Here is a 10,079-nt window from a genome sequence, read left to right as displayed (position 1 = left end):
AAATGATTCCTGTGTTTTCAATGTTCTTTGTGTGGGGTTTTTCTATTATGAAAATACAGTTAGTAGAAAGTAAGATTCTAGAACTACGTAAGACATTAAAGTCCTCCCTGGACAAAACGTGATCAACTGCACATACACAGGTCAAGTGTAGTCTACAATCTGTGAATGTAGACGCAGTGATTACCTTTGGGAGAGGAAGGCGGTGAAACACTGCTGCTGCTCTCCTTTCTCAGTGCATTCTCATCACTGACAACCGGCACAGGGGACACTGGCTGTGCTCTCTTCACTACAACAAAACATGCACCTCTCAGCTACGGCACACAACATGCAAATGCTGACAACTTCACAAACACCTCAAAGTCTGTGTTACTGCCACTCCACTTTGACACACAAACACAACACTGTGGCCAAAACACTGGGAGCTGGGGGGTAAAAAAGCAACACATGACAGGTTCAAACTCATGCATCCACTTTCCACACGGGTGCAAATACCACAAAAAGACAACAAAGACACAAAGGTTCAAAACAAGCACTTCAAACACCTTGCACAAGGTTCAAAACAAGCACTTCAGACAACTTGCACAAGGTTCAAAACAAGCACTTCAGACAACTTGCACAAGGTTCAAAACAAGCATTTCACACAACTATTCCATTTTCAGGGGTACTGCATCTGACGAAATACAAGTAATGCAAAATCTATCATGCCCACAAGCTTTTCTAATTGTGCTATCATACAGTGATCTGTGCTTTTGACTTCTGAATTTTCAACAGTGTTTATGTTCTCACTGTAGCCAGTCAGGCACTGCATTTGAAGACTGGATACACTATATATAGCCATATTGTAATCTTGGTCTTACCTTGAGGCTCAACAACAAGTATTCTGTAACAGTCTATAACTGTGTTGTAATCTTGAGCTAATCCTGGGTTTCAACAAAATGCACTCTGGGGCCAACAACTATGCCATGTTTGACAAGGACTAGATCAAAGACCAGTACCATGTGCCTACAAAGGTGTCGCACATGCATGTTTGCATGGATTCACAAATAGCCACATGCAAAATCCAGTCTCTCAATCCCCTTCATAACTTTACTGCCAAACAGAATAATGAAGATAAATCACACAGTTCCCTATGATCCATACCTATAACCAAGCACTCACAATGCAGGTACAAAGCTCACAAAACAAAACAACACCAACATTCTTTCCACAAAACGACAGTACATTTAGACCACAACAACGAGTCTTAAGAAATTAGCAAGCAAGTATTACAACATCAAAAAACACTCAGGGTTATCAACAAGTATCACAACAGCAATGAACATGCCGTGTTTAACAAAATGACAACACAAGAAATTTCACAGTATGGATAGAGGCGAAATGGTAAAAGAAAGGTAAAATTCCATATAAAAAAAAATACTGATCCTGAACACAAAAGAGGACCAGTACAACAACAGAGGGTTAAGACAAGCACCCAGAGTGAGGTCATGCCTGTGATGAACTCACCTTCTGTGTCCTCTTGTGTATCCTCCTGTGTTTCCTCCCGCGACCGCTCAATGTTCTGCCTCCGCTCCTCCGATGAGATCAGCTGACCCTCGGGTGCTGGGATGTCTTCTGTAAGCAACACTTGTAGTGTCTGACTGGATTTCAGTGATCCGATAGTTCTCTATTATTGGGGTTAAAAGATGTAACCGGATTTGAATGATCAGTCAGATTTCTATTATTTGAGTTAAAAGATGTTATATGTAAAAATCAGAAAAAGGCCACGCAGGTTATGCTTCTAGAGCAAGGGTTGAATCCATGTACTGGCTGCAATGTTGTATTGTGTACTGTATGTTGTGCATGCTTCTGAGAGTATGCATGAGCTGGGAATAGACAGTACAATGCTCACAGCTCAACGCCTTGCTGCCCAATACAACTCCACCACCACTCCACACCCCTTCCACACATTAACACGCACACACACCACACATCTACTATAACTCAAAGTGAAAATGGCATTAACTGCAAGCAAAGGGAACTAACTTCTACAGTATTTCCAGCTGTGTCCACACATCAATTTTTTTGGGGGAAAATGGTTGATTTCAGAATATTTCCTATATTTATCTCCATCAGTATGGCAAGGAAGCTTGTTAAGGCTGTAAACTACCAAGGGCTGAATGGATTAAAACAAAGAGACAACACAATGACACTGTCCTGGTTCAGGAATGACGCCCGCTTCCCTGTTACAAACAAGCACAGTTACAATGTTTCTGGTTGGTTGGTTGGTTGGTTGGTTGGGTTTTTTTTCTGGTGGGGAGGGGGTGGGTCTGTTCCCTTACCAGGCTCTTCTCCCTGCTGCTTCCCTTGCTCCAGTCCCTGCTTGTAGGCATCAATCTCCTCCTCCGTCATGTTCTCAAAGGGGTTGGCGGCGTAATAGGAGCGGTAGACCACAGCGTTGTGCTGGTGGTCACGCTGGATGATGCCCTTGGATGCCGCGCCCACCACCACTGTCTGCTCCCCGTCCTGACACAGCACAAACCATTCTTCTTCTTCTGCCATGTGCAGTGTGTGGCACACAGTCAAGTATGTGTAAGCACTGATATGCTGTATGGGGGTGGGGGTGGGGGGTGGGGATGGGGTTGGGGGGGCATGGGTGTGAATGAGTGTGCATAAGCATAAACACTCATATGTATGTGCATGTGTGCATAAAACCCTACTGAATTTGTGTTTGTATATGACTTATGATTCATGTTTGTACCTTTTATGTATTATCCTCTGCAACATTCCTTGCAATACTGGTACACTTGGTAATCAAGACACATTCTATTGAATTCTATTCTTTTCTTTTCTCCTTGGTTGTCTTTTCACAACAAAATGATATAGACACGCAGGCATTCATTCATTTCAGCACACCCATATACACTCATACAATGGGTATGGAGAATGGGGGACGAACTGGACATAGGGAGCGGGGATATATTGCAGAAATAAAAACAAAAACAATAACAGTGGCTGGAATGGACAAAGCACGGTCACAAGACCTGATGGTCCTGACAGACAAATGACAGCACTGCACTCCCCACCAATGTCACTGGTTCAAGCCTAGCAGCAGTGCTTGGTGAATTATGAGTTGGTCATTTGTGTTTCTCCGTCCTCCAAAATCAATATATGTATGGACCTGCTAGTGCCTTAATCCACCTTTGTGTGCTGTGCATACACAAACTGAAGGTCAAATACACATCCTACAGATCCTGTAATCCATGTCACTGTTCTGGTCGGTAAACAAAGTGGTACCAGAAAGGAAGTAATGACTGAAACTAGGTGTACTTGATGGAAAAAAAACTGGTCCGTCTACCAAAAGGAAAAGTAAGTGTTTCTTTTCTTTGCCACATACCTTTGTTTTTGCCATCTCATCCCAAGCTGAAATGCCATCCAGGATCTTGGACTGTGGGCCAGCAGACACTTTCTCTTCATAGTAATCCTTCCTTATCTGTAACAACATAAAAATCCATCACTAAATAAGTCATAGATGCACTTACCCAGTTAAAAACAAACAGACACACAGATATATCCAAAACGAGTTAACACACACACATAAAAATTCACATGCATACTCACACACAAAATCTACACACACATAAAAGTTTCTTTCCACAATTACATAAACTGCAAAACACTGCATCACACATGTCACAAGCAACACACTTTCCAGCAACAGAAGAAAAACACAGCCTTTTTGCACAAATAAATAGTTAACGACATACAAAATGTTACATCCAGTTCAACATGACATTTTTCAAAAGGGTACAAACAAAATGTCACACATGAATGACACGACCTTCTTTGAAAAGGTTGTGAACACAATGTCAGATCTCCTCATCATGACATTCATTCTGAAGTTCACCAACAAAATGTCACACGGGATAAATGTGACATTTTTTTTACATGGTTATCATCAACATGTCACACACCTGCTATGTGTTTTCTTTTGTTGGGTGGTTTCCAGTTTGTTTTCCCTGTAAAATACTGGGAGAAGTGACAGGTTAAAGTGTCCACTTCAGGAGCAAGAAACGCTGTGAGAGATGGCATTTCTCTCCTTTACCCCTCATTCATCCCCATCACCAAATCCCTGTAGTAGTCAAGAGGCACTACTTCTAGTAAGACAGTCTTAACCATTCCCATGAGTAGTGTCCAGGCACTCAACACTCATAAAAGAAAGCAAGTGAACAAAGGGCTGGTCCCACTGATTTAACTAAGAAACAAAAAGTTGTCAACTCCTTTTAGTTTAAAGTCAATATATAAAACTACCAAAAAAAAGTAAGAAAGAATAACAGAAGAAGAAACCAACAAAAATGCAATGCAATATAATAAGTATTTATGCACACAACTGTCCTGCAGTTATCCCGCTCCCAACCCTCCCTTTTCTGTCGTAAAATGCAACAGATGTCTTTTTGTTTGTTTCTCTGATTTTTTTTCTTTCTGCTCACTCTTCAAAGTACTGTCATGAAAAACCAAGGACAGGGCAGTACTTTGGGGAGAATTTTCCTTTATTGAAAGACAGTCATCACAGAAACCAAGATACCAAGATGTAACCATGAAAGAAGATCCAATATCCACTTACACTTTTCTGCTTCTCTTTGAATTCCTTGGGATTGCTGCCCTGTGGAGCAAACTGGTTTGCGCTCTCCACTCTGATTGCTGTGGACCTCTGCTCTCGCGTCTCTCCATCTTGTACCCACTGTGGGGAAGAAATATTTGCATTCAATCTGCAGTCCATGGTACTGTGTTTGCACTCAATTTACTGTCAAGAACCAATATTTGCACTCAAATTACCATCCAGGAACAATGTCTGCACTCAAATTACCGTCCAGGAACAATGTCTGCACTCAAATTACAGTCCAGGAACAATGTCAGCACTCAAATTACCGTCCAGGAACAATGTTAAAACTCAAATTACCGTCCAGGAACAATGTCTGCACTCAAATTACTGTCCAGGAACAATGTCTGCACTCAAATTACCGTCCAGGAACAATTTTAAAACTCAAATTACCGTCCAGGAACAACGTCTGCACTCAAATTACCGTCCAGGAACAATGTTAAAACTCAAATTACCATCCAGGAACAATGTCTGCACTCAAATTACCATCCAAGAACAATGTTAAAACTCAAATTACCGTCCAGGAACAATGTCTGCACTCAAATTACCATCCAGGAACAATGTCTGCACTCAAATTACCGTCCAAGAACAATGTTAAAACTGAAATTACTGTCCAGGAACAATGTCTGCACTCAAATTACCATCCAGGAACAATGTCTGCACTCAAATTACCGTCCAAGAACAATGTTAAAACTCAAATTACAGTCCAGGAACAATGTCTGCACTCAAATTACAGTCTAGATACAATGTCAGAACTCAATTTACAGCCCAGAAATAAAGTCCTCACTCACATCACAATTTAGAAACAATGTATGCACTCAAATCACAGTAGATCACGCAGCCCTCTGATCACTGCTGACACAACCCACCTTGGTGATTTTCTTGGGTGTAGTGGTGCCGATTTCCTCAATCTCCTCTTTTTTGTAGACGTTGGGTGAGGTCAACCACCCAGCCTTGTAGGCCTGCTTCTGTCTTTCCATGGCCAGTTTGATGGGGGAGCTGAAACAGACACACCCCTTCTGAACAAGGCATTTCCACACAACCATTCCACTGTCAAAAGGCCACACTCTGTTTTGCCTTCCCCGATACAGCACTCAAAATTCATTGGTAAAGGATCTCCACCTAATATGTTAGCCAACCGCTCAGGGCCATCTCAGAGCAGAAAGTATTCTAATATTGATCCAATGGTACCTGAAAATGAAAGAATCTGGGAACGAAAATGAGGCAGAAACCACAAGTTCCTTTACAGATCACAGACTAGAGATCTGAATACTTCTTCAAATCAAGAAGACAGGAGTGAACTACTGACAAATTGCCAAAGAAAGATGAACTCATATGACACAAGATTATTTCAAATATTGCCTTTATTTCAAATATTGCCTTTAACTGCAACAGGGGAGAGATTAGGGGCCTGCAGTGATAGCCCTGATGCAACGTTCATGGCTGGCTGGACAAAGGGTACAACGATAACATGACTATAACCATGGGATCAGCTGAAAATGATTTACCTAAAAGAAGAGTCAGAACATCAGATCATTCTCAATTTCACTTCTCAATTTACATCATATCACTTTCAAGTAAGTACTAGGGTTTACACTTTAATGTCAATGCTCATACAAATGTAACAGAGATATACCATAATTTAAGATTGGGGGGGGGGGGGAAGAAAAAGAAAAGGATCCTATTTCAACAAACAACCTGAGGCCTTGTAATAATACTGGCAGATAAAAATATATGCAACAGTATTCTGGATATTCAGGCTAGTATATATTACACAATAAAATAATAACGATAACTACACCATACTTTAAGACAGAGAAAACAAATACACCATACATGAGAAAAAAAATGCATATATGAAGAAACAATCACAAAAAATAATCACACCACACTTTAAGACAGAGAAAAACGCACACACAAATGAACAGTCAAGCAAACAAACAAACTTACACGTATTTGGAGTGTTCATAGTCGCCGTCAAACACATAAGTGAAGGAGCTGGAGGCAGGGGGCACCTCCACATCGCTGTTGATCCTCTCCCTCTTCTCCTGCTTCATCAGGGGCTGCTTGTACACATGGCCTGTTCGGTAACCCTGCACCACCATTCCACGTTTGTGAGGAAGCCACCATGTGGCCAGACAAACAGTCACTAGAATACTTGGCCCCCATAGAGAATCAAACAATCATTGAAATACTTGGCCCCCATAGAGAATCAGTCACTAGAATACTTGGCCCCCATAGAGAATCAAACAATCACTGAAATACTTGGCCCCCATAGAGAATCAACAGTCACTGAAATACTTGGCCCCCATAGAGAATCAAACAGTGACTGAAATACTTGGTCCCCATAGAGAATCAACAGTCACTGAAATACTTGGTCCCCATAGAGAATCAAACAGTCAACAAAATACTAGATACCCATAGAGAATCAGTCAACAAAATACTAGATACCCATAGAGAATCAAATAGTCAACAAAATACTAGATACCCATAGAGAATCAAACAAGTCAATAAAATACTAGATACCCATAGAGAATCAGTCAACAAAATACTAGATACCCATAGAGAATCAAATAGTCAACAAAATACTAGATACCCATAGAGAATCAAATAGTCAACAAAATACTAGATACCCATAGAGAATCAAATAGTCAACAAAATACTAGGTCAACAGGTCTCCATAAGAATCAAATAGTCAACAGTTCCTCATAGAGAATCAAACAGTCAATAAAATACTAGGTCCCCTTGAGAATCAAACAGTCCATAAAATACTAGGTCCCCACAGATAATGAAACAATCAATAAAAAAATACTAGGTCCGCATGAACTTTTAAGCCATTTGGACAGTGAATTCACATCAAATGTATCTAGGGATCAGCATAGGTAGGCAGGGCCCAATCCTCTCCTTCCACCATTTCGCTCTTCACTAAAAACTCATCTTTTCAGAACCTATCTGTAAGCACTCTTGGTTTCCTGCTTCTCGTGTCTCTCAATTCACTTTGCGATAATGAGGAATGAGAGAGGGGGAGAGTGTGGTCGTGAGTGGTGTAACTTGTAACTTTTCCTCTCGTGTAAAGCACCCTGAACTCGCAGAGAGAACAGGCGCTATACAAATGTACATTGTCGTCATTCTTATAAAAGAACCACAGAATCAGCCACTACTCACTGAATTGTCCAGAGTGCGCATGAGGGCTTCAAACTCCAGCTCTCCACAGCGCCACTTGCGTCCTGAGGTGTCAGCGCCCCCTCCCCCTTGGCTGCCCACCTTGAAGGTCTTCTCCTGCGTCTCCTTGTCCACCAGCACAAGGTTGTCCAGGCCTACAGACATGGCCTTCACCTGGCACACACACACACTGCACTGTCATGCTGAGTTCTTCACCTGGCACACACACACTGCACTGTCATGCTGAGTTCTTCACCTGGCACACACACTGCACTGTCATGCTGAGTTCTTCACCTGGCACACACACACACTGCAACGTCATGCTGAGTTCATGGGAATTCACAATTCACAGCTTAGTTTTTTTGTGAAGAACTATAAAATTTCAAACTGGAAGGCAAGATTGAACTGGCTCTTAGTGCTGCAGCCTTGAAGGCTAATTGACCTGTAGGGACCATCCCAACGCCAACTGTCCTAGAGCCCTCTTGGCCGAGAGAGTGGGGGTTTGACTTGAGCAAGACACTCTCCACTAAAATCAATTTCTAGCCCGGGTAGCAGGGACAGCAGCTGCCTCCTCTACTGTTCTCATGGTCATAGTCAGACACGATTATCATACATACATACATCGTTCACATTACCAGACACTGTATGTGTTCTGTTATGTTTTTTGTCAAAACAGATTTCTCTGGTGAAATTCAAGCTGCTCTCATTGGGGAGATCATGTCATCACAGTGCAGCACCACCATTTTTTTTTTTTTTTTCTGTCTTCAAGAGTTGTTTTCTTTTTACAATCAAAGGGGATCTTTCTGCAGAATTTTGCCAGGCACAACCAGTTAGTTACCATAGGTTCTTTTACGTGCGCTAAGTACATGCTGCACACAGGACCTCGATATATTCTCTCTTCCGAATGACTAGCATTCTAACCACCACTCAAGGTCTAGTGGAGGGGATGAAAATTCTGGTGAATGTGGGATTCATTCCCGCGCCCTCAGATTCTCTCACATCCTAGGCAAATTCATTACCACTGAGCCATCACTCCAAATGTATACCCTAAAATCTATCAATGGAGAGAGTTACCACTCTTCACTGTTTGTTAATCATTTGATCTCCTGGCCTCATTCTTTATTAATATCAATACAACAGCCTCCAAAAATCCTGAACAAACCAAAATTATCAATAACACCATGTAACATTTGCTAGAAGTAACGGATCAGCACATGTATACAGACAACAGAAAAACAACAACAAAATTCTGAGCACACAACTCCTGAATTGCTGTTAAAAGTGGTTATCAGTGTAGTTCTCACATGTTTTCGTTTTTGCCATGCTGGTTTGATATATCATTTCACAGCCTTTTCAAACTCCCCCTTTCAAAAAAGGAAACAACTATGCGTGACATTTAAGTTGATTTTCCAGAACAAATACAGACAAAAAGGCATGTCTGCGTCATGTTTCTGAGGGTTCTGTCTGCATGAAATTAATGTATCCCTAGACATTTTCATTATTCATGGTGGGAGAAGGGCGTGACACAATGGTACGGTGTGACACAATGTGATGTGGTGTGACAAGATGTGGTGCGGTGTGACAAGATGTGGTGTGGTGCGACACAATGTGATGTGGTGTGACAAGATGTGGTGCGGTGTGACAAGATGTGGTGTGGTGCGACACAATGTGATGTGGTGTGACAAGATGTGATTTGGTGTGACAAGATGTGATGTGGTGTGACAAGATGTGGTGCGGTGTGACACAATGTGATGTGGTGTGACAAGATATTGTGCGGTGTGACACAATGTGATGTGGTGTGACAAGATGTGGTGCGGTGTGACACAATGTGGTGTGACAAGATGTGGTGCGGTGTGACACAATGTGATGTGGTGTGACAAGATGTGGTGCAGTGTGACACAATGTGGTGTGACATGATGTGGTGCGGTGTGACACAATGTGATGTGGTGTGACAAGATATGGTGTGGTGTGACACAATGTGATGTGGTGTGACAAGATGTGGTGCGGTGTGACACAATGTGGTGTGACAAGATGTGGTGTGGTGTGACACAATGTGATGTGGTGTGACAAGATGTGGTGTGGTGTGACACAATGTGATGTGGTGTGACAAGATGTGGTGCAGTGTGACACAATGTGGTGTTACACAATGTGGTGCGGTGTGACACAATGTGGTGTGACAAGATGTGGTGTGGTGTGACACAATGTGATGTGGTGTGACAAGACGTGGTGCAGTGTGACACAATGTGGTGTGACAAGATGTGGTGTGGTGTGACACAATGTG

The 10,079-nt window shown here is 42.1% G+C and overlaps 1 protein-coding gene across 3 annotated transcripts in view; it reads right to left on the bottom strand.

Moving 5' to 3' along the window:
- Positions 1-10,079, bottom strand: part of LOC143275160 (uncharacterized) — a 60,416-nt gene that overhangs the window by 26,635 nt on the left and 23,702 nt on the right. For all 3 annotated transcript variants that reach the window (XM_076579160.1, XM_076579162.1, XM_076579161.1), the window contains exons 8-15: positions 7,802-7,972; positions 6,587-6,729; positions 5,506-5,635; positions 4,601-4,717; positions 3,374-3,469; positions 2,319-2,502; positions 1,504-1,611; positions 185-286 (exon numbers count right to left, since the gene is read on the bottom strand). In XM_076579160.1, the coding sequence (XP_076435275.1) occupies positions 185-286; positions 1,504-1,611; positions 2,319-2,502; positions 3,374-3,469; positions 4,601-4,717; positions 5,506-5,635; positions 6,587-6,729; positions 7,802-7,972 (1,051 nt within the window). The remainder of the gene's footprint in view (positions 1-184; positions 287-1,503; positions 1,612-2,318; positions 2,503-3,373; positions 3,470-4,600; positions 4,718-5,505; positions 5,636-6,586; positions 6,730-7,801; positions 7,973-10,079) is intronic.

Source organism: Babylonia areolata, chromosome 2, assembly GCF_041734735.1.
Source record: "Babylonia areolata isolate BAREFJ2019XMU chromosome 2, ASM4173473v1, whole genome shotgun sequence".
In the NCBI taxonomy this organism is placed as follows: Eukaryota; Metazoa; Mollusca; class Gastropoda; order Neogastropoda; family Buccinidae; genus Babylonia; species Babylonia areolata.
Note: the sequence above shows the minus strand (reverse complement) of the source record. Positions and strands in the feature narration are given on the sequence as shown.